Source organism: Phlebotomus papatasi, chromosome 3 (genome assembly GCF_024763615.1).
Source record: "Phlebotomus papatasi isolate M1 chromosome 3, Ppap_2.1, whole genome shotgun sequence".
NCBI classification, from domain to species: Eukaryota; Metazoa; Arthropoda; class Insecta; order Diptera; family Psychodidae; genus Phlebotomus; species Phlebotomus papatasi.
This window is the reverse complement of record NC_077224.1, coordinates 73,608,945-73,634,627: the sequence shown is the minus strand read 5'-3', so window position 1 is coordinate 73,634,627 and position 25,683 is coordinate 73,608,945. Positions and strand designations below refer to the sequence as shown.

General features: G+C 31.0%; 2 protein-coding genes across 2 annotated transcripts in view; one reads left to right on the top strand and one right to left on the bottom strand.

Moving 5' to 3' along the window:
• Nucleotides 1-25,683, bottom strand: part of LOC129807324 (uncharacterized) — a 70,959-nt gene that overhangs the window by 20,338 nt on the left and 24,938 nt on the right. The gene's annotated exons all lie outside the window — the stretch shown is intronic.
• LOC129807325 (eukaryotic translation initiation factor 5A-like) lies at nucleotides 15,355-19,797 on the top strand. Its single transcript, XM_055856520.1, has 3 exons — nucleotides 15,355-15,676; nucleotides 18,706-18,916; nucleotides 18,967-19,797. Exons 1-3 carry the CDS (start codon nucleotides 15,525-15,527, stop codon nucleotides 19,057-19,059), a joined length of 456 nt encoding a protein of 151 aa, XP_055712495.1. The 5' UTR covers nucleotides 15,355-15,524; the 3' UTR covers nucleotides 19,060-19,797.

The window sequence follows — 25,683 nt, the reverse complement described above, 5'->3', positions numbered from 1 at the left end:
TGATTGACACAATTTCATCGACTTCACATCATGGTCACTCATGTGGATCTTCTCCAAAATCAACTCCCCAGTGGACTTCAGGAGAAATATCTTCAGTAATGCTCATTGGAGCTGAGACAAATGTGATTTGAAGCAAGTTTGATCAAATTTTCCGCTTGATAAAATCCAACTATGATGATAAAATTCACCCCTTATGTTCTGAACTCTATCTCTCTGACCATAAATTTCACTCTTTTATCTCTTATCATTTGGCCCATGGAGTCGCATGAAAAACTTGTGATTCTATCTTTTCAAGGGGGATCCTTCTCAAGAGGGTTGTTTGTCGCTTTCAGGATTACTTTCCCTATTATTCTTTTTTTTTTTTTTGGGAAATATCCTGAACAAACATCACCTCTATATATCCTAAATTTGCGTCAGTTGATGAAAATATGGACTTATAAAGATAGATCGAACACTGTAAAGTTGCAAATATTCGAAGTTTTCGGTATTTGAATTGGAACTTTATTATCGGATTAGGGTATGACAGTTTTAGGACCGATCAGTGACAGCCGTGACAGCACTTTAAGTTAGCTTTTATACAATTTATTTCTTAAAGGAAAGACAACCAAATGATAGAAATGGATGACAGCCCAAAAAAAGAGTTAAAAATATCCTAGGAGCTTTCAAAGCCCCGGTAGTTGAGTTTCGGATGAAACTATCGTTTCGAACGTATCGTGATACAAGTTGGACATAGTGTTACAAGTTGAACAATTTGCCGGTACAAGTTGGACATGGCTTTTTTCTTGATAAATACAATACAAAGTTTGTTTTAAGCACAAAGAACTAAATTATAAAATTAAAGAATTAAAAATATACAAATAAAAATGAAGTCCTAAATTTATCAAGAAAAAAAGCCCTGTCCAAATTGTACCATTGCATTGTCCAACTTGTACCACTTTACCCTACAAGTTTTTTTTCAATCTGAAAATGTACAATACTAAGCCGGAATTCTTCTCATTCACAACTGGACTTTGACCGTTTAAATTTATCCTGAATAAAAGATAAATGGAACTATATTTGCACAAAAAGTCGTTGATGTTCGAAAAATTCAAACTCATTATTCGGTTACTGAGGGGAATTATAATAAAATAAACCTCATTTTGACCCAGGAGTAAGTACTTTGGTTACGAAACGAGAAGTAAAAATAACTTTTCTTTAGCGTTCGAAATAGATCTTCGAATTTTCCAAACTCCGTGAATGAAGGAATTCTTAACATTCACAAGTAGAGTAATTCGAAGATGTATTTAATAAGCCAAAAAAGAGATATTCTTAGGGGAAAGAGCCCATGCTTTACATGGTCCCAAGCTTCATAATGACTAGATTTTTCCTATGTTTTGCAATAAATGTGACTCATTGCACACATATTTTAAAAACTAGGGAATAGTTTCTTGTTTTTAAAATATATTGGGGAGCCACATTTATTCAGAAACATAGGAAAAATTTAGTCATTATGAAGCTTGGGACCGTGCAAAGCATGGGCACTTTCCTCTATTTCTTAATAATTCCGCAAGGTGGCTGAAGTACATCCTTTACTTATTTCGAAATGTTCAAGTGTCAAAACGTCTAGGTCTTCACATTGTTGAAAGAAAAAAAAACATACAATGTTCAGGAAAATGTATGAAATATCACTCTAAAAAGCTGATAAAAGAAATACTCGGTGTTAATGAATTAATTTTAATAATTAATGAGCCTCATTAATGAGCCTTATTAATTTTAATAATTAATTTATTTTCCTCACAAAAGTATATACAAACAATATCAACACATTCTGACATTCGAGAGACTTCGGAATTCGAACAAGAAATACTCCGGACACCATGCGGACGAAACCACAAATAAAAATATATTTTCTTCAGCTTTCGAAATCGATCTTTCAATTTTCTAAACTCCGTGAATTAAGCAATTATGTTTATTTAAAAGTTTCTTGATTAAAAGACAAATACTTACCATCCACAAGTAGATCTTAAAAAATTCGAAAATCTACTTAAACATCCAAAAAAGAGATTTTCTTACTTCTTGATAATTCCACAAGGTGGTTGAGGTACACCCTGTTTGAATTTCGAAGTGCTCAAGTGTCAAAATGTTTCGATCTTCACATTGTTTTAAGGAAAAAAACAGAACAACGACGCTTACTGTTCTTGTCCCATTTATTTAATCCATTTAATCACTGAGTAACTTTTGCCAGCTTTTTAGTGTGATATTTGATATATTTTCCCCACTTTGTTCGAAATTTTATTATGAAAATTCGAAATTGAATTTGAATTCTTCGAACATCAACGACTTTTTGTGCAAATAGAATTACATTTACCTTTTATCCAGGACACTATTGGAGAATCAAAATCTACTTGTGTTTACACCCATAGCATTTTATTTACATAAAATACCGTTGATCTTCGAAGAATTCAAACTGAATTTCGAATTTTCAAATTTCGCTCACGTCTGTATCATAGATGTCATCTATGATACACGGCGTTATTATGACTATGTGAGCAATCATAAGACGACAAAAAATCATAAGATTTTTTGCTTTGATTATCCTTAGAAAAAGTGAAATATTTTTTTACTACTCATACTTTTACTGTCATTGAAACTTACTAAATAAGAAAGTAAGTAACATTCGCATTAAATGTTTATGTTTTGGTAGAAGAAGTAAAACTATAAATTTAGTAGAAATGCCAGACGCTAAAAAACGTTATTATCTTGATTTTTGAAGAAATATTTTAGTGTAAAATTGACATCTGTCATCCTATAGATAGACAACTGTCATTGACAGCTTGTCAATGAGGTATATTTATTTTTCTTTTTCAAAAAACTATAACAAATATAACTTTAATCCCAGAATTAAACCTCCCAAAAACCAAGATAAATAAAAAGTGATTGTAAGAAAAGCCTAACAATGAGTCAAATAAAATAATAACACAACACCAAAAACATGTTAGTTTTCCAATGTACTTTTCTACCGGAAAAACATGTGTAAGACCAACGGACGTTATTTTCAATTCTTCCAACTTTACAAAACCTCATCGTTTTATAGGAAAAATAAACTCAATTCACATACTTTTTCCATTGAGCTGAACAAAACTTTCTGTATATGGAATGACTGTGCAATTGGCTATGTTTACCCTTATTCACCCGGGTTTCTCCGGAAAATTGTGAGCCCCCCAGAGGAGATGTGGGAAATGCTGAAAACTGACCAATTGATTTGAACTTTATTTTCCATCCCAGGCAAAGAAATCAATATTTATCTAGGACCATTCCCTTGCAGTTGATGGTGTTGTAAAGTATCTGGCACTCTATGGGAAAATACACTGAGAGATGGAAAATTTTTGCACTTGAATATACAAAACATAGCTTTGGCCTTTTTATTCACTGAGTTGAGTTGAAAATCCTTAAAAAGAAAATACCTGAAAGAGTTGAAACTGAGGTAAATATTTTGTCTTTGGTGAATCAACAGAGAAAATTCTTGTTTCCATGTGATGAATATGTGGAAAAACTCAGTGAAATGTGAAGATAAAAAAAGGAAGGACGTGTTACATTATCCTGTGTTATTTTTGTCACCACGACGACGTAGAGTACCTCCAGGATCCATAAACCTCCATCAAGGATAAAGATTCTGTAGATATGTGTGGGAAGCTTTTGGAGGAATACCAGAGAGTTCGTGAAAGAACTGTCTCAGGGATAAAAGATCAAAAAGTGGGATTTCCATTCAGAAAATTTTCAGTCCTTTCAATTTGATTAAAAAAAATCTGAACTGAAAAGGATTTTCTGTATGTTCATTCTATACAAATTGATCACATCGTCCCATACAGATACCCACATTTAGTTCCTTCAGTGAAATGCTAATGTTTTGGTTTTGGGGAATCTTTCTATTTTAATGCATTTCTGCTATATTGCAATTTTTAAGCAACGATACAATTGAATTATTTATTTACAATCTTTTGTCATCTAAATTTTAGGAAAAAAAAAGTTAGAACAACTCTTCCGAATATTACACCTAAATAGATGTAAAATCAACTCTAAAATATAGTTAATGGAAAATCACAACGAAATAAAGTTAATTCAACATCGATTCGAGTAAGTTTTACTCGATTATTTTTCTGACTGTTATCGAATGTTTGAAAATGAGGCAAACCGAGTAACACTTTACCTTGTTTTAATCGTGTAAACAAAACGTAAGTTTTAGGTCATTGAAGTTACTTCTAGCATAAATTTCTATAATAACCTAAATCTTACGTTATTATAACGTTAATATGTTGCGTCAGAATTTGATTTCCTCAATAACATGAATTTTCTTCTTAAAGGACGTCAGTTTTCTCTGACGAACTCAACAATTTTTTAATAAAAATAATAATTTTTTTTTTTAATTTAAGGTAAGTGAAGTATTTATCGGCCATGAAGGTTGAATCGTCGTCACCTCGAAATAAAATGATTTTTATTTTTGAGAATTATTTAATGCTGTTTTTAAATTGATTTTTTTTTGCAAATTTTATTTATATATTGAAGTGACAATCCTGCAATTCGATCAACGATCCTGCCTTCATGGTCAATATATCACATACCTTATGTGGAAAAATACAAATAATATTCGAAGAGATCCATTATTGTTTGTTAATTCAAGAAAATTTGTACAGATCTTTACAAATGAAAAATAATAAGAAAGTTTCATTTTCTCAATATCAATTCCTTTCGTAAAATTCTTAACAAAATCATTTGGCGGACTGATTATCCAACATTTTGTTATTATTCTATAAAGTTGATCTCCTGTAGACAAAATTTTGAAAAACATACTTTTTAAAATAGGGTAACTGCACCAAATTTCGGTATAGTTGAATGCCGGTGCCAAAGTCTTAAACTTGAATTGTAATACTTGTGATACAAATTCAATTTTTGATATTTTTTTTAACAGTGTTGCTTGGAACCTTGTAGATAGTTTATCGTCCACCGTGATTTCAGCCATCTTGATTATTGTAGTTCCTTCCCTTCCGGGAATCTTCCAAAGCCTTATTCACATCATCTCGTTCTTCGAAGCGACATTTTTGTTTTTGGATTGTATAATCTCTAAATTATGCAAAAATTAAAAAATCCTGAAAATTTGAGGAACACAAGAAGTGTCCGAAATTGCAAGCTGGCCGAAATTTGGTACATTCACCCTAAATACTGTATTCTTTCTTGTATGTAAATTTTGTACTTTGTTTTTTAAATAAACTTAAATATTTGTAAGAATCATTTCACACAGAGTTTAAGACACTGTTATACTGATATCAATACTTATTATAACAGTTTGCTGGTCACGCCATCAGGCGGCAAAAACTACCATATTCTGGGAAGTCTTACGTTAATATAAATTAAATAAAATTTCTTTTGAAAGATATATGAACCTCATTATATCTAATCATTCTATTATATTTATTTAGTTTAATAGACAATAAGTTTTTGCAATCTACGCGGCATTTTCCCACTTGATTTTCTTTGTATATATTGCCTCTAAATTGCTACAAAGCATCAAAATGTCAGGAATTCATCCCATCAAACATCTTGTCTCACAAAACATCTAATATATTTAATGGCCATTTGCAGGTAAAAATTGTTAGCAATAAATTTGCATAACACATTAAATTTCCAACGCATAGAGCTCTTTCAAGCGTAGCCCTTTAGACTGGAGCAATTTCTCACTGTAACTTCTCTTTTAGAATTGAGATATAGAAAAAAGTGTCACTGAAAACCACAAAACAAACTGCAATAAAATTTTCCTGGTTATTTGTTAACTTGGTTACGTTTTCTAAGAAATTGTGATGAGTTATTTTTTTGCGGTTTTCTCGCTACATGGAAATTTTTATGCGAGATTTTATGTAAGGAACGATATACTGCTCAAAAATTAACGGGTAGGGCAAAAACGCTAATTTACATTGGGTTAATGGTACACTAGACTGGTAGAACTCAAGGCTAATCGGTTAACGATAGTGATATAACACTTTAAGTCTATAGTCTAATTTGAGAAATAAAACATTTCCATAAAAAGCACAAGAATTTCTTATAATATTATATAGTTATAAGTATTTAAGAAAAAATGGTAAATATTTAGAAGAGTTTATTCCGATTTAAATTTTAAATTTTCCGTTAAAAAACGGTTATTTGGTTCAATGAAGTTTAAGTTCCTAGGATTGCAATAGTTGAATTCAATTTATTTTCATCTAATGCTCATATTTTTGGCTTCTTCTCATGTGACCTTTGCCATCTTAACGTTCATTCCAATCTCCGGGATAATAACAATAGAAAATCTCTAAGGAATCGTTGAGAAAAATAATACTGATAAACTGACGAAGACTTCGTATACTTCTCGATTTGGTGAATTTCAATGCAATACACTTAAAGGAACAGCGCGCTACTTTCGGAAGACTAAAATATCGGATAACTCATTTTTTCAGTACCTCAAATTTCCTGAAGAGAGCTATAGGTCAAATTCATTGAGAACATTGAAAAAAATTAAATTGTCCGAAGCTTGAATCGTTTGAAGGTAGCGGGCTTTCCTCTACATCATTTTACCGTTGAGCAAGAAATCTACCTTAAAATATTAAGTCTACAAAAGAAATTCTGGAAAATATTTTAAAAGTTTAACAGTCACTGAAGAAACATTTCTGCCGTTATGCTTCGAAAGTTAGTTATCAAAACTAAGACGGCGGCAGACGTGTTGATAAGGAGAGTGGAGTTTGGAAAACTCTTTTTACTACTTGAACTCCTCAGAGAGCAGTATATATAATCCCTCGATTATATATAGTGCTACTGGCGAATGTCCACTATTGAAAATATATCATTAAAATATTCCTAATAATGGTTTTTCAAGGTCAAATGTTAAAAAGGCTTTAGAGAGCGTATTTCTCAATCGAATAGTGTCATATTTCAGCTCGTTGGAAAGGTCTTGGAATTATTGACAAGCCTGAACCGGTTCCCATCGTCTCTGGACCGGTAATGAATCGGTTTATAACCGTTAACTATTTTTTTATGAAATTCAATCATATTACTCTTACTGTGTTATCAGACTTGCACATTAAAATTTTAATATGATTTACATTAATTGTCGCTGGTGAGAGTCCAAATGTGTAATTGGTGTGTTTGAATCATTTTATATTAAAAATTTGATCTATTTGTTGATAAAAAGGTAAACTTGGCCCGCAAAATTTGATATAAATTGATTTATAGCGTTAATGCGAAAAATTAATGCGATTTTCTCTTTAATTTTTTAATGTGAAAAATATTTATGCTTTAGGTAAATTTAAACGTATTTTTGCAGGCCAAGTCCACTTTTTTATCAATAAATAGAAAAACCCCAAATATTAAGTGACTCAAAGACACAAATAACATATTTGGACGCTCACAAGCGACAATTAATGTGAATCACATTAAAATTTTAATGTGCAAGCGTAATAACGCCGTTACGGTGTATTTTGGGCAATGTTTTGAGTCATTTACAAATCCGTTCATCCGTTGTGAACCAGTAATATACTGGTTATGAACCGATAAGTAATTTATGTCCGAAAATCAATTTTATTACCTTTAAAATTATTTTGTGGGAGTATTATTTTCGAGTGATTTACAAATCGGTTTAAATCGGTTGAGAACAGGTAAAAGGTAAATGATACGAAAGTACTTTTAAGGGATAGCAGCATCTAAGTCACGAGTTCGAGCACTTCGTAAAACCGTAAAACCTAGAATACTTTGCCATCCTCTTATTATTATATGTACAGTAATTTATTTAGCAAAGCGACTTTTAACTCGAAATTCGTGTTTTTTGCAAAGTCTCTTCAGCTTTTTCATGGAAATTTTCTGTACAGTTTGCGTACTTTTGAGGTGTTTTTGACCAATGGCCCATTTCAACACTCCACAGCAATTTTCTTCACCACACCCTTGGACAATGATAATTTTAATGTCTTTTTCATTGCAAAGTGCTTATTGTAATAACTTCCATAGTACTGAAATTTTTGTTGTTTTTTTTTTCGTCTTCTCATTGCTCAATGGTATTACTGCCTCATTGCACGTACGCAGAAATAATTTAGGCATGATCAATCAGTGAAAATTGCAAGAGATCGATTATTGTAATAAGATAAATGAGAGATTTTTTTTGGGTGTGGGAAAAAATCTACACAGATTTTCCTACGCCATTGTCCATTTGGGTAAATATAAATGAAATAAACATTAACATAAATCACGTAATTGTGAAATTTCCACAATCCCTCATAAAACCTTATTAATTAATTCATATCGAAATTTGCGTTGGATATTGGTGCAATTAATTGGGATTTTGTATACGCATATATGTACGATTTTTATTAAATCGGGATATTATAAATCTTGTGATGAGGGTAAATTTTTCATTGATAAAAATAAACTTTGTTGGAAAAGCCCCAAAAATATCCTCTTGAACGCTATGGAAATACTAAAATTCAATGACCGTCATGTTTTTTTCCCTCCTGCATGTTTAAAAATATTCAAGGAAAATTGGTTTTTAGAGAAAATCAACAAACACGGCATGTTTTCATGAGCTGAATGAACAATTCAAGTAGAAATTAAGCATATGGAAGGAGAAGCACAGAAAAAAAAATTGGCGCAAAAGTCTCAAAGTCAAGGTTTAGTATGGTTGTGCTTTTGCGTAAGACTTTCAATATTTGCCAGATGGGATCTGGTCAAACAGATGCTTGAGCCAGATGAATCATTTTCTGGCTTTTATCTTCGAACATCCATCTCTGAATCAGCCTGAACATGCATAATTCATTAGTTACACCTTCCCACAGGAGGAGGCTTTCATTGAGGATTTCTCCAGATTGAAGCAAATATTTCCAATCATTCAATGCGGTTTTACCCCTTATAATTTCCACATTAATATAGATACGTTCGTGATGAAGTGGATTGAAATAATTTTGGATGCAAAATTATATTGAATATTTTATGATAAAGCAATTTCCGCCAAATCTCCCACAAAAATTTGCACACATTTTCCAACCAGGGGTTAATTGCTCAGAAATTTCCACGCGGTCACTGCTCTATACCATATTGGTTATTTAAGTGCGAAAATAACAATTTTGTTATGTACAAAACTCAGATTATTCAAATTCTCAACGTGTTTGTATTGATTTTCTAATTGAGAATTTATGCTGCATAACAATGAGTCATAGAATAATATTTTTAGCGATGAATTGCCAGTTGATCTTGGAAAGTTTCACTAAATGTCATGAGGTATCGTTTGTGAATGGGAAATGTACAATCTTCCATTCGTACTTCTTTAGTTATCAGTTTTTAAATCATTTCAATATTTCAATATCAAAAATATTAAAGATTTGCAAGTAAATCTTTTAAAATTTAAATTCTAAATTGCGACAATTTATTTTAGGAAAATTATATAATTAAAAATCGGAGAATTACTGCTCTCTCTGTAGAGTATGAGCAGTAAATATACACAGTAAAAACAAGATGAATTTTTCTAGTTGAATTCCCGACATTAAACCGATAATCGTAGTAATATTAGAACAAAAAGTTGAAATTTCAAACGATTATTGCTGTAAAATTCAACTTTTACTTGAAAATTAAACTATCAGTTGAATATTTAACTTTAGTTGAATATTCAACTGAAAGTTGAAATTTTCATCTGATTATTGTGGCAATTTTAAACCTTGAGTTGAGCTTTTCAACGATTATCGTTGTAAAATTCAACTTTACCTGCATTTTACAACCAATTATCGTTGTAATGAAAAGCCCACTGCGGCGGCGGCGTTAGAAGTTCACAAAGGTGTCATTGTGCAGCACAAGTGCAAAAGGAAGCTGACAATCTCAACAGTTTTTCACTATTTTACGGTAAGTTTTTGACAATTTTCCTAAACCCAGGGACACAGGAAGTCAGATAGATTTCCAGAAAATTGAGAAATTCACGAATTTCTCAAAAGCTGAGGATTTCTTTGAATCATTCGACATCAATCAGCTTCACGCATGGAAATGTGAATCTGACTGTCTGAGCTCCCAAAATAAACAAATCCAGCCAAAAGAAAACTCTAGTGCTCCAAACATATCTCCCCTAAGCCTCAAAATGGAATTAAGGGAGACAAAAAGTATGCAAAACATATTTTTTTCCTGAGAGAGCAAAACAGGGAAACAAAGCGTTCTAGCTTTGCGAAATGCTCGACCTCGTGTCTTATATAAAAAGAATTTAAGAATTAAAGTTATTGTGAAAAATTCTCTCAGGTTTATCCATTTTTAAATTTTAACCAAATTTAATTAATTGTCATCCAAAATTTTTTTACTGCTCTTTGTTGTTTTTTGCTATTTAATAATTAATTCAATCGGTATTAAGTCGGTATGTATCAAGCCATGTAAAATGAAAATATTCAAGGAAATATGTATTTCGCGAATCGAGCATTCCGCAAATCTAGAACGCTTTGCCATCCATATTTTATTATTCAGATATCAACATAGGGTATTAGTTTTATTTTTTTTAAATTTATTTTAATTCACAGGCGGGGACGGATATTAAAAATATTTATCTTTAGGAGTGAGCCACCATCCAGACTAATATTAGGTAAGTTTGCAGAATCAAAATTTTACAAGCATTATGGTTGTAGAGATATGAGTTATTGATATGAATTAATTTAAATTTGTGTTTTCAATTAATTTAAATTTGTGCATAATTCTTCCTTGGTATTAAAATCGTTTTGAGACATAAGTAATCACTGAATTTTGCTTTATAAGAATCGTAAATGCATTTTAGTAGTATGGCACTGTAATTTTAAAAATTTCACGTAAAATTCCAAACACAGACATAAATTATGCTAACAATCTGCTAATATTACACTTAAGAGAGTAGATGAGTCAAAAAGATTAGAAAATACCATATTTTCTGTAATTTTTTTCGATATTAAAATATTTATTATAATTTAAGTTGTTAAGCATATAAAATTACAACATTTAAACAATATTTTCTGGAATTTTAAATTAAAAATCTTTAAAATTCCGCTGTTGAGACCAGATTTCTGGATACTTATTTTGAAAAAAACATGCTTTTCCGTGGAAAAGATTTCTCAGAGTGTATTTATCAGAAATCAAAAAGATAAATATTTCCTATTAGCTGACGAGTTAACTCGTACTTGAATGGTAATTTTTTAAAATAAAATTTGTATTATTGGTAGAATTTTAGATAAAAAAAATACAATTTTTGTCGTATTTTATAGCACGTTTTCTCTTGTAAAATAAGTTGTGATCAAGATGAAAAATACTACTGTTCAAGTACGAGCTTAACTCATAAGCTAACAGGAAATATTTAGTTTTTTTTTATTTCTGATGAATAGACTCTGAGAAATCTTGTCCACGGAAAAGCATGTTTTTTCAAAATAAGTCTCCGAAAATCAGGTCCCAATAGGTGGATTTTAAAGATTTTTAATTGCAAATTTCAGAAAATATAGATAAAATGTTATACATTTTTATGCTTATGAGCTCGAATTATTTTTCTGTTTATTATGTTGAAGAAAGACGTCAAAGAATAATATGCTGTTTTTTCCAAGAATGCGCGACCCACGTAAGCCCTTAAAATAAAATAGTTATTTTAAGACTTAACTATAATGCTTGTAACATGACTAGATAACTTTTCCCATATCTTACTTTTTTATTTACAATTTTTATTCTTTTTTTAGACAAGGACATTCCTGAATACGTTATATTTGTATGGACAACGGGCCACTAATCCATACAAAATGCTTGTAAGGAGCGTTTTCAGTGGATATTACATCGTTCAACATGTTCAATTATTATTATGTTCCCAAAGAAGAAAATAATAAAAAAAATACTTGAATTTATTCAAATTTGTTTTATTTATAATTTATATTAAAGAAACAAACCAAAAGGAAATTCAACTTAAAAAAAATCAGCTAAAAGAAAATTCAACGAAAAAAAATCAACTCAATCAATTCAACTAAGCTAAATTAAACAGAAAAAATTTCAGCCCGTTAAATTCAACTTCAGAAATATTAAACTAAAAATTTTCAACTTAAAAAAAAATCAGCGGGTTAAATTCAACTAGAGATATTCAGCGAAAACTACTACGATAATCGATTTACTCCCATTACACGCGATAATCGTAGTAATTATTTTTTACTGTGTAGGAGATATCACTTTATATATGTATTTCTTATGGAAATTTGTAAGAAGACAGCAGCTGAAGATTTTTCAGCAGCCGTATCAAATTAGTCCAGTGAATGGATGAAAAAGTAATGCCTAATGTCGGCTTCAGACCTGAGCTTTAGCCCAGTTCTCGAAAGTCTCAAATTTCAAAATTGTAACTAAGTTTTATTGATATTTCAGAATTAACCAGATCATTTATCCATATTATTCAAACCTAAGTCATATTTTCTCAAAAAATCTTGACTGATAAGAAATAAGAGAAGTGAAGCCATATGGCTAAGCCTTAAGTCTGAAGTCCGTATAATGCGTTGACAATAACCCGCCTGAACAATAGAGGCTGGTACAGAAACGAGTTCGGCATAAAGAGATCTATCGATACAATTACACATTCACTGCAACTGATCCAACCAAGGCTGGTCTGCCGCAATATAGAAACGGCACTGTGTGTGTACTTCAGGCATTCAGAAGCCGAGATATGGAGCTGGAGGACCGCCCTGGGGGTTTAGATAGAATGGAATAATGGGGAGTGCGGAGTGCATAATGGGCCCAAGTAAGTGGCCTGGCTGCAGCGGAACCGATAAAGGTTTAAGCCGATCCATAGACAAATCTTAAAATCGTAATCTTATTTGAATTTTCGGTATAATTTGCGAATTCTTCTTGCATTCAAAATAACTTTTATGTATTCCCGATCAAATTGTTTTCTGAAAATAAATATGGTTCTTTTGTGCACTAGAATTACATCAACGAAGAAAAAAATCTTTACTGATCCGGATGAATCATTATAATATTGCAGTAGTAACTGTTAATGAAGGGACGACCTTAAAAAGGGTGTCTAAAGCTTTCTAAATTCTGAGGACCATTTTGTTTGAGAGACTGATTGATTAAAACATCGTAGTACTCTCAAAACCATTTGGAAATAGATATGGCCGGATGTGGTGAAAAGTTGTAGCCTCTTACAAAGGTACAATTGCGGGACAGGGTGTTGCTTTTAGGTATGTGAAATTGCAGAACCTTTTCATGATAGAACGTTCAGGAAGTTCTTGGCAAATTAAGATTCCTCAAGAGTTACCCGGAAATAAAGACCGTCTTCAGACCAGAGTTAATTTGTTCTTCTGATTCAATCAAATAGATTAATTCCCCTTAATAGTCCATTTCTAAGTCAAAATTTTCCAAAGAAAATTTCGACTGATAAGAATCTAGAAAAGTTAAGCGGTATGGCTAAGCTTTAGGGCTGAGGCCCGTAAGGGCAGAACATTACGCAGGAAAATATTAAGAAATGGTGGTAAGCTACGTAATTCATACAGATTTTGGCATTATTCACTATGTCCGATTTTCCAATTGCTTTGGTCAGACTTTCAAAATTGTACAGTTAAAAAAAACTGTAAAAATATTTCTTAATGCATCATGTGTCACAATAAGGAAAAGATAAAGATATATTTTGCTAAAAATGCATTTAAAGTTGAACTTTTCTTTAACTGTCCGGTTTTCCAAATTTTACTGTCTATTGAATTGGTAAAGTTATAAGTATAATTTTAATTTAAATCGCTCTAAATAGTTAGTAAAATTTGAACTATCTTTTCTTCTTTAAAAGCATTTAGTAACTTTTACGATACTTTAAAATGAATAAAACATTAAAATCTGTTATACATATATAATTAAAAAATATAATGCTATTATACATCAAATAAAATAGTAGGGAAAATAAAAAAAGCTAAAATTTACAGGACCCACAACTTCAATTGAATATTTGATAGAATTTAGTGTATTTCAATTCCCGAAATCAATCGACAGAGCAGTATAAGGAGGTAAAGTAAGTATTCATTTAGTAAGCAGTTCGACTTTTGACATAGAGTTAAGTGATATAAGTTGGACATAAGTGTTACAAGTTGGACAATTTACCGGTACAAATTGGACAATGCTTTTTTTCTTAATAAATACAGTACAAAATTTATTTTTAAGCACAAGGAACCACATTATAAAACTAAAGCATTAAAAATATGTAAATAAAAATTAAGTACTAAATTTATCAAGAAAAAAGCCCTGTCCAAATTGTACCATTTATTGTCCAACTTGTACCACTTTACCCAATATCGAACTAAATTTTCATAGGAGGGTTTTTTTTAATTTTAGAAACAAAATCAGTACGCATAAAATTGCTTTCCGTTATTGCTTTGTCCGTAAGAAGAAATTAAAAAAAATATATTTGCAATTTAAATTATATAGTATTATGTAATACTTAATTTTTATTTTTATTACACAAAGATATTTTATGGCAAGTGTTAACAAAAATTATAGCATATTTAAATTTATAATTATAACTGCACACTATAACGGTTTTATAACGCTAAAAAGACGGAAATGAGCAATTCTTCAGTGTCATCAATAAACCCTATCATTTGGACTTATCGAAATTCCCAAGACAATCCATCCAAAGTGTCTTTTGGATTTGAAGAAAGGAAAATGTCGTAGTTCTCTTTTCTCTAGGAAGCTGAGAGATTAATGGAGACTTTATGGTGTAATTTTATTTAATTAAAAATTTCTCCAACAATGCATTTAGATTGATGGATACCAGAGAAACATTTTTTTTCTATATATACACTGTTTGGCAGAAAAAAAGAGCAAAAAACACGTTATTTCGCAGAAGAAAAAAATCTCTCGTATTTTCTCATAATTGTGGTACACAATAAATATTGTAGATTGCATTAATATTCGTTATAAATGGTGAAACTTGGTGTGTGCAGTTATTTTGTCTCTTCGCGGGAAGATTTTTCCTACCAAATAGCGGTGTTATTCAACAATTACAACATTTTGTAGACTTCTTGTATATTGGTCTTAGGTGATCTCCCCGGGCGAAGATTGGGAGTTTCTTTGAAGTAATATAAAGAGTCAATTGGAAGATTGATCATCACTGAGTTCATCTCAAAATATCACATTACTCAATTTTCTTTCAAATGGAGAATCTCTTCTTTTCTTCCTATGGTGTTCACGAACAAATAAACTTTCTTTCTTTGTGATCATCTGGCGGATTTGGGCGGACGATCACTTCCGGCGTTGGAAAGATCTTTTTTTTCTGTAAGTTTATTTTCAAAATACAATTGCTATCGAGTTCCTCACAGATGGCCTTATCGTTCAAATAATCGATGTATTTTTTTCTGTGTGAGATCTCTAGCGGTACTGATCAGCTTCCTTTTGTCTGATGCTATTCTATAATCGTGCTTAAATGTGTCAACGTGCTGTGTACGGAAAATTAATTGATTTTCTCAAGGTGTTGTTCAAGTGTGATCGTTTATTTTAAAGATTAGACCTTCTAATTGTGAGGATAGCTAAAAATGACAACTTTTGCACGTAGAGCTCGTATCTCATCACTGAAAGTGACCGATTTTGTCGTGCTAAACAATCGACCATGCAGAATTGTGGAAAGGTATCCAAATGGTCACAACAAACTTTTTATCGCTGCTACGGATATCTTTACCGGGGAATGGTGAGTTCTTTCACTGATTAACCATCTTAATTTCCTGCTAATTGGCTTTATTTAACGTTCTTCAAAAGCAATTTTGAAAAACATTCTATGTACTTTACATACCTTATCAATACAATTTACTTTACTCGTAATTTATGTATAGCGCAAGGAAATATATTTAAATTACTGTAAATAATTAAACATCCAATCCCATTTGACTCTCTTGCATTAATAAACCATTTCAAAACTCTCTTAATTAACGACAAATGTTATTGGTATTTTATTTGTAATTTACATGAAGGATAGTATCGAAATGAAGAAGTCGAATTGCTGAGAAAATAAATAATTGAACGTCATTAAGATTTCCGGTGCTTAAAAATATTATTATTATTATGAATTTCCAATATTTTACGTCAAAATTTGATTGCATTTCCCAAAGAAATCCAGGACGGTAATTTTTATTTGAATTTTATTGAATATTATCTTAAGCAAAACTTTATATTAGACCCGCCCATGAATAAACAGACCACACCCACCACTATTTTCCTACGATATCTACGAACCTTAATTTTTCAATAATTTATAGAAATTATAAAATTTCTCGCAACAAATTTTAATGGTTTTTAAAAGCTTACATTTGTTTTAAGCTCAATGATTTCGCTAATACTCGATTGTTCTGATTTTGTGACCGAAAGGGCTGAAGAAATACCTTAAAACGGTAACAGATAGGGCGCAGTATCTAAAGATAAGTAAATAAAATGGATAAGGTAAGTGCTGCATGTATCGAAACTGAAGATTAGATCGTCACTCCAGAATAAAATGATTTATTAAATGTTTTGTTTCTTTCGAAATTAATGCATATAAAATAAAAAGAATTAAGGTTGGATAAAATTTGGAATATCGGCCATTATGAAGGCCGAAATAAACAGTTGAAAAAGAAAAAAAACTTGTTTAATGCGACATGTGTTTCATTACTTACCTATTTTGCAAAATGTTCAAAACCAATTAGTATAAAGCAATGAATAATTTAAAAAAAAAAAGATTTTATTTTGGGATGAAGATCGAACTTTCATGGTTGATACATGCTTCACTTATTTTATTATAAATTATAAGTGACAAAAAAATGTAAAATATTCTTGACAAAAGCGAAATGCAGAGATATAGTTAAATGAATCACTAATATATCGATTAGCATGCACAAAAATACCAAATAGTGTTTAGAGGCTTATATTTTCAACTAAATATCGAGCACATCTCTTAATATTCCGATCCGCGGTACTCTTCCCTTATAAGTTTTTGTAATTATTAAAAATTAATATGGCGTAGTTGACATTTATTTTTAAACAGGATTTATAAGAATAATTTGTATCTTTCATCAGTCTAAAAATTAAACATTATCATCAGGATTGATTAAATCATACTAATATAATAGAAGAAGTGGGTTTTATTAAATTATTGAGTCGATTTTACAGGCTGAGAAAAAGTCATAATTCTTAAGAAACTTTTGGTATTTGTTGAAACTTTTAACTTCAGCACTAAAAACCGTATCAAAGTAAACAAAGCTGTATCATCTTGACGTGATTTATTTATTTGAGTTTATAATCTGTAAATTTTATTTTACGACTATACTAATGCACAGGAAAGGAGTCGGCGGAAGTCAGTCGAGGTTTGAAACAAGAGAATACACATGCGTTTTCTCTAGTCAACTGCCTTCCGACTTGTTTGCTCCTGAAAAGTTTAATGTCACCATAGTTTTTAAAGTTGGTCTAATGAAAATTAAGCTTTCAGTATTCATTGTAATTTCATAAAATCCAAAAATTGCATAAAAATTCTGAGAATTATTCAACATTCACCAATTAAAAAAAAACCTTTTCTAGTTTTTGTAACTTTTTTTTTGTAATTGTATAACTTACGAAAAATTCCGTAAAACTTTGTACTTTTTCACAAACATTTTTTGTTACATGAGTATTTGACGAACATTTTTTAATCTTTTACAAACTTTTGTTTGTATATTTAAGTTTGACTAAAAAAACTTTACGAACAATTGACAAAATTTTAAAAGCATTTTCTGTGCGTTTACGAACATTTACGATCATGTTATGAATACAGTTTGTGAAAAAAGTACAAACTTTTACGACCTTTTTAGTGGGTTATATTATTTACGAGCATTTCTTAAGTCCCCAGTAGGAATTGTCAAATATTTAAGAATAATTTTACAAAATATTTTTTTCGGTGTATATAATCCCACAAGGTACTCTGATTAGCTAGAATTCGAAAGCTCTCTAAGCATTATAAGCTTTAATCTGTTAGACAAAATGATAGGTCTAAATATTTTATAATATGAAATATTTAATTAATTGTGGATAATGTTTATGCTAAAAATATTTCAACTAATCTGTAGATACTACCTTGTTTCTACAAAAGCTCAAATATTTTATTAGTTTTTAGTAAGGTAAATGTGCCAAATACCGGCCAGCTTGCAATTTCGGCCACCTTGTATATTCCTCAAATTTCCATGAATTTTTAGTTTTTACATACTCTAGAGAATATACAATGAAGAAAATAACAAAAAAAAACATATCTTCGACAAATATATCTTCGAATTCTTCTTTTGGGAGAATTCTCGAAATACAAAAATCTATGAGAATGAAGGTAGCCGAAATAGGCCACCAAAGCTATGTATACATTTTTATTCATTCTAAAATGTATTAAGAATGATTTTAGAGCAAATAAAGACGGTAAACTGTCTACAAGATTCCAAACAACACTCCTTAAGAATAAGGAATAAAAAATCAATTTGTATTAAAAATATTACATTTCAAACTTGAGACTTTGGCTCTTGCATGCAACTATGCCGAAATTTGGCACACTTACCCTAATTAGTGTAATTCTTTATAAAACATAAAGTTGGGAATAAAACGTTTTTACAATTCTTACTCCTCTAGATTCACTTTGGAGCAATTTAATTTAATGAATGGCAAAATGTTAAAATTCTGTTTCCAAATTGAAAGGTACATTCTTCTGAAATTTAGAATTTCTGCATCTTTCAGCACTGAGCAAACAATTGACGTAAGAGAACGCTTTGATGTCCCCCATGTCTTCACTGTGCACTACAAATTGGTGAATATCTCTTCGGAGGGTACTGTGACTGTTCTCCATCGAGATGGAGCCGTAAGGACTGGCCTAAAGTTACCAGACAACGCTCTTGGGGAGCAAATCCGGAAGGCATTCACGGAATGCCAGGAAGAAGGAGGACTAGATGTAATTATGCTGAAAATACCATCATGAGCACCACTCAACTCTCAAGTCAGTTCGAATTCAACAACAATTTTCAGGTGACGGTGACGCAGTCAATGGGCGAGGAGCACATCACGTCCTTTGGTCTCTGGGAAAATGATGCTTGAGGATCTCAACACGTTCACCAATTTCAGGCACGACCATTCACATTTCAACAATTCGATTTGCTCACTATTTCCGCAATTTTCTAACCAAAATCCACCTCATCATCTTCACGTTTCTTTTTTTTCACGGCCAACAGACTCAATGCTCTCATTGAAAGATAAACTCTTGCCATTTTTAAAGAGGTGAGATAATAATGTAAAATAAATAGATACTGTGTGCTTTTCACACGATACACCATATTCGTTCGTCGATGTCGCTTTAGGATTACAGTACATGACCACTTAAATATTCCTTTTCTGTTCTACAAGAGATTGTTTTTAGTTTCATATAGTAATAAGATTTTTGAAAAATAGGGATTATTCAGCTTTTACAAAATCCTTAACAACGTTACCTATAACATTTGTAAAATAAATATTGAACTCAAAAACATATCAAAAATTCAAATATCATTTTGAAAAATACAAATACAGAATTTTACAATAATGTTATACAAGAGGCAACTTGGCGTTCATCTTTTAAATAATTTTAATGTACCAATAATGCTTTTTATCTAATTTTATCAGACCTTGTATGAAGATAATATTCTAGAGAAACATTATATTTCTGAATGTTCGAAAGCGTATAAAAAAGTTCATCTTTGAATAAAGTTATAAAGTTTAATTATTTCTCTGGCATTTATTTTTTGTTATAGAATATTTATTATAATTATAACTAAAAGATGAATAAAAAGCTTTACACAATATTTACACTTTTCTTTATTTTAATTTTTAGTAACCTTGATGAAGAACACTACGATAGACTTTCAAATCTTTTCAATTACTACCGATTTTAAGCATAATGTAGGCGATGTTGTTCTTTTCTGTTCAACAACAAATACGTTCTGTTCAAATATTTTGTCAATTAGAATCTTCAGATACAATCATGTTGATATGGGTCCCGGTTAAAATTCCGAAAGCCAAAATACCGAAAAGCCAAAATCAGAAAGCCGAAATCAGAAAGCCAAAACCCGAATTCTTAAACTCGTCATAGTTACTCCCACGATTGCATCCGCGCTCGTTGGAGGCAAAGGAAAATTTTCAGAGTTTTGGAAAATTATTCTACAGATCATCTTCCGCATAATTTCCTCCCTTTCAGGTTTTTGGCCATTCGGGATTTTGGTATTAGGGATTTTGGCATTCGGAATTCCGGCTTTAAGAATTTTGGCTCTTGGGATTTTGACTTTCGGGATTTTAACGTTCAAGTTTTGGGATTTCAGGATTTTGGCTTTTTGGAATTGTTGCTTTTCGGGATTGGCTTTACAAGATTTTAGCGTTCGAGATTTTGGCATTAGGGATTTGGCGTTCAGAATTTTTGATTTTGAGATTTTGACTTTTAAGATTTTGATTTTCTACACTTTCGGAATTTTGGTTTTCACGATTTTGCCGGTACCGGTTGATATATATAAAATATATTTATTGTGAACTTTTACTGTGTTATTTAGTGGCTTATGAGAACAATCATACACTAAAAAGTGTTCAGAGATATTTTCATTTTTCAAAGTAAATGGTAAATCTAGAATAATGTTAATAAATTAAACGACTTTAAGCAAATGCCATTAATTCTATGTATTTGTACTGTTCCTAAGAAAATAGAGATCCTAGGAAAATGTGTAATGTGTAACAACTTAATCAAAAGTAAACACAATGGAAGATTCTAAGAGTAATTAAATGGAAAATTTTCATCATGTGGAAAATGACAATATAGAAACTTTAATCCAACTAAAAATGACAAAAGTTCCAAATATTAAAATTAATATTTAAAATATTAATAATTTTATTCTTGAAATGGGTGCTTTGGGGATTAATTCCCTTCCAGTATAGAAGGATATTTTGCCAACAATTGAAATAAAAATTGTATGGATGAGGCGTGAACATTGTATAATTAATTCGGTTGGCAATCCCTTATATCAATTTAACCCGAAAAAACAGTAAAGCCCATACTTTGCCCTCATATTTATGTACATATGTGACAAATGAAGGGGGACCCCGATGACCCAAATTGCGTGGGATGATGGCTGTGAACCATTGAATATTCACGCTGGAATGAGTGAATTGTCATCATTGAAAACATATCCCAGCCGTAATTAATTCCAAATTGAATTATTCAGGCGCACCAGACTCAACAGACCAGAGAAAAAGCCCTCAACATCTGTGTCCGATGGTCTGTAGAATAATTTTGTGTTTTGATTAAAATAATTGGTCAAATATAATTCACCCAGCAACTCTAAATGAGGAAGTGTAACTTTTTTTTTTTAAAGGAAAAACGTTTAATATTCTTCCCAATGCCCTCGTCATATCGTTGGCATTTTTTTTAGGGGCAGGACTTTTCCTCCAGTGCTTTTGACTGCAAAAAAAATTGCGATTTGGAGGAAATTGCCCTTTGCCCGGCCTCATGTGTGTAAAAATATGTGGAATATGAAATGTCAGAACTTGCTACATAATGCGTTCAAGAACACCCCCTAATTTACGCTTTGCAGGTCAAGTGTGAAAAGACCATACAGAGTTGTGGGGAAATGTGGGAAGTTTTTCAATAGATTCTATTTTATTCTTAAGCAGTTTTATGAATTTTATAAAGTAATTCGAAGATTCAGAAAAAGAATATCAGTAGAATTAAAGAAATCCCTAACGATCATTTTGATACCAAATTTGATAACTAAATTAAGGCTAATGGTGTTATTCCGATGAAAATAAAAAGATCAAATCTTTCTCCTGAACATTCTTTTAGTACATGTTCTTATGTGCTTCTTAATCGGCTTGGCTTTGTGTTGGTTTCGGTCCTGACTGCTTTGTGGTTTTGGAATACTACGAAAATTGAAGAAAACAATTGTGATTGAAAATAACATATCAGAAAAGTCGATAATGCAGAAGCACATGAGAACAGCAATGTACTAAAAAATGTTCGAAAGATTTTTCCGTTCTTCATAAAGAAATTTCACATTGTTAAAATTTTCTGTATTTAGTATTTAATTTACTCAAAGACATAATGGTGCTATTCCAATGAAAAATGAAAAGGATATTTTTTTTAGTACATGCCTGCTCTCATATGCTTCTGTATAATTGACTTCTGTTTAATGTTGATTTCCGTCACGACTGTTATCTTCTGTTCTTGCCGTATTCCAGAACCGTCAAACAGTCTTGACAAGAACCTACACAAAGAAAAGTCTATTAGAAAAGCACATGAGAGCAATCATGTACTAACATGTTTTCTCGCTCTTAATTTTTCATTGGAATAGCACCATAACTTTTGCTAAAATGTAAGCAAAAAATCATATAATAAATGCTTTAAGATTTTTTTTTAAATTTATTTAACAAAATCTATATAATTGTTCTCAATTTTCGATATTTATAAAATTAAACTAAATTACTTTTTTGTATTTTTTTTTGACTGAGTCTCCGAGATCTTTTTGTTTATAATTTTCACTTTATACCTCATTGTTCTGTTGAAAACGAAAAATAACGTCTATATACAGATAATGTTTATCTAAGAAAAGTGAGGGTCGTCGAAGAACTTAAGTTAATATTTTTACGGCATGACCTCTGATCCAATAAAATTTGAGAAGAATTTTATCGGTGAGTTTGTTTAATAAAAGTTCTGGACATGCAGAAACAAATTAAGCGAAAATTAGGTAAGTTTTTCTGTAGTTGACTTGCTAAAAACTTCCTTAGATTTTTAACAATTCTATGGAAGAGGGCGCCACTAGCCATTTCAGTAGACCGGTGAAGTCTTCTTTAAGACATATTTTTCGAACATTAATGAATCATATTCAAGCTGAGTATCTTCAGTAAGTTCTCTTGATTCTTGGATACTTGAAACTTTACAAAATTGACTACTTTCTTTTATTATCATTTGAATTTGAAGTATATAGATGGCGCTGCATGTTAAAATTAGAAGCGGTATTGCCTTATGCAAATAGACTAAGCTTACTTAGAGGAACCAACACTTATAAAGAAAAGGTTGCTTTGGTAATTTAATCTGGTAACACTAAAAAGAGTCACACATAATGCTTTTTAAAGTGAACCTTCAAAATATGTTGGCTACCTAAAACTGCCCTATATGTAACATTGAAGGTTTTCAAATTTTTCGGAAACAAAATACTTAAAAATCTCCTGTTACTCTCTTTTGAAGGCGAATGAGAATTTGATAATGAGACATAGGGAAGTATTAGATAGTTGTTTTTTTTAAGACTAATTAGCCAAAAGTTTATAAACTATATTCAACCTAACTAAGTATAGTTGGTTTTAGGCATTGAATATTTTAAAATATACGGCACATATGTTGAGCCACGCATTCCTGAAACTACCCTATTGTTTTCTAAATTACTAAATAGAGCAGAAATTCAAATATCACACATGGGTATTCAGTTTATAGCAATTGTCAGATGATTAATTAATTCAGTGAAATGTATATCTACATAAAACTCAGTGTATTATAAAATAAAATTCAGTCCAATTGAGATGTTCAATACACTTAAACTTTATTTAATCCTGCAGAAACACATTTGTTAAATGTTATTTTTGTGGTATAAAAAAAAGTAATCGACTATTTTAAATTCACCCCTCCGGCGCTATTGTTCTGTTTTTTCAAAAATATTGACAAATATTAAAACGAAAGATAAAACTGAATGAATGGTACAGAACAATTGTTTTAGTTGCTTTTCTTTCAAAATCACAACTATTTTCACTGAATTGCAGTGAATACAGAGATTTAAATTTATAATTAAAGTGAATTGTGTAGGGGGAGTCTTTCAGTCTTCGCACACACTGTAGCTTCGAACACTTCACACTTTTCCGATATTCCTTTAATGAATCCACCTAATTTTTTCAGGAAATGTGTGACTTAAGACTAGATATTCAAATATATTACCACTAGGTCAGATTCATTAAAGGAATATGGAAAAAAATATGAAGTGTTCGAAGCCAGAGTATGTAGGAAGTCTGAAAGATTTCTTTTACAGCTTGTGAAAAAGAAATTATTTTTTCACCAATCATTTAAAAATGCATTTAATTTATTAAAATTGTTTTGCATTTATTGTCATCATGATGATTTTTATCTCTCTTTTAGGTTTTTGGCAGGATGGTCTTACGCCAATTTGGCTCAAAATTATTTTCTGAATTTGCTGCTTTATTTTCTAACAAATAATCCTTCATATTTTAGCAACTGTTCAATATTTTCTGATCCTCCGTAAGGAACAAAACTGATTTTGAGTGAATAGTTTTCGTATTCGACTCCTTTCAACGTATTAGACCTATATTTGGTTTTTTTCTTATTTAAAAGCAACAAAAGAATCTTGTTGAAATATTATCATTTGAACGTGGTTATTAAGGTTTACCGACTTTTAGTGGTTTAAGGACGAAAGGTTTATCCCGTAGCTTAACGTTTTATCGTATTCGATCAGTCTTTGTTAGCAGAAGCATAAAAATTATTTTATAGTATATTGTTTTTCAAGTGAATTATGAATGCTATTACATTTTCTTTTAAACGTGTTTTTGTAGAATTTTCAAAGTAAAATTTAATAGAACTATTTATCATTAAAGTCTGTTTGATTTCTGTTGCAGTGACCTCACTAAATCAAATAAAGCACTCATAAAAGACTCGAGAATTTTTTAGAGTTTTTTAAGTTAAAATTTTTGTTATAAACGTTTAAAAGGTTGCTTACGAGATCTTCAAACAATTCGGTTAGCGCTTTGATTTCTCATTTAGATATTTGAAATTAAAATTTTTTAAAGAACTGTAAGAAATTTAAATCAAATAGTTCTCCTTAGTGGTTCTCTGCGCCATCTGCTACCAAGGTTTACCAACTTCAAAGACGTTCTTACTAAGATTTTTTTTTTGCACAATGCTCTAAATTATTCTTAGAAAAGCAATCTCTTATCGATCATCTAACAAGTTCTCAACTCAACATTCTATACAAAGAGACAGAAGAATGATTTTGCTGGAAAGAAGCATGATAAGTTCATCAAAATATTCCCCGGTTAAACCCTCATACATTGTCCACAAGTTTAACATGATATATTACTTAAAATGGTATAACATTAATAAAAACTCTCGAGCAACCAGAGAACAATGAACTCTTGCACTGTCTTGGCGTCAAATAAACTTCTCTGTGCAACATTCGAATGCGTCCGTATATTCAATAATTAAATTTCTCTGAATTTTCTGCATTCTGTCTAATTTGAATAAATTACCAACCAGTGGAATTCCTTCGCTTTGGCTCAATATTGAATTATTCAACTTCGTGATTGTATCAAAGAAGAAGAAAAAAAAAATAAAGCTTTTTTTGCCGAGTCTGTGCAAGTGTTTTGGTATTATCGCTGATCGGAAGGTGAATTTGAAGAAGTAAATAAAAGAAAAGAGAAAAAAGAAATATTGTCAGAAAGACATGGTGTGGCTCAATGGGAGTCATTAAAAGTGGGATGCGGGGCACTTTCTCTGGCCCAAGTTTGACCATCTCATTTTGGGACAAACTGACTTTTGCAACTCAAAGAACTTTTCCTCCAGAGTCAAATTTGATGGAAAAACTTGCTCTACTGAAACTAACATAATATTGCAGAATATCTTTCTGGCCCATATCAATATTCTCTTCCTAT

What these genes read in the sequence shown, in the direction of transcription:
- LOC129807325 (XM_055856520.1), top strand. Translation starts at nt 15,525, where the DNA reads ATGACAACTTTTGCACGTAGAGCTCGTATCTCATCACTGAAAGTGACC. An exon ending in GATATCTTTACCGGGGAATG is followed by an intron (nt 15,677 to 18,705) that starts GTGAGTTCTTTC and finishes TGCATCTTTCAG; the next exon opens with CACTGAGCAAACAATTGACG. An exon ending in AGGAAGAAGGAGGACTAGAT is followed by an intron (nt 18,917 to 18,966) that starts GTAATTATGCTG and finishes CTCTCAAGTCAG; the next exon opens with TTCGAATTCAACAACAATTT.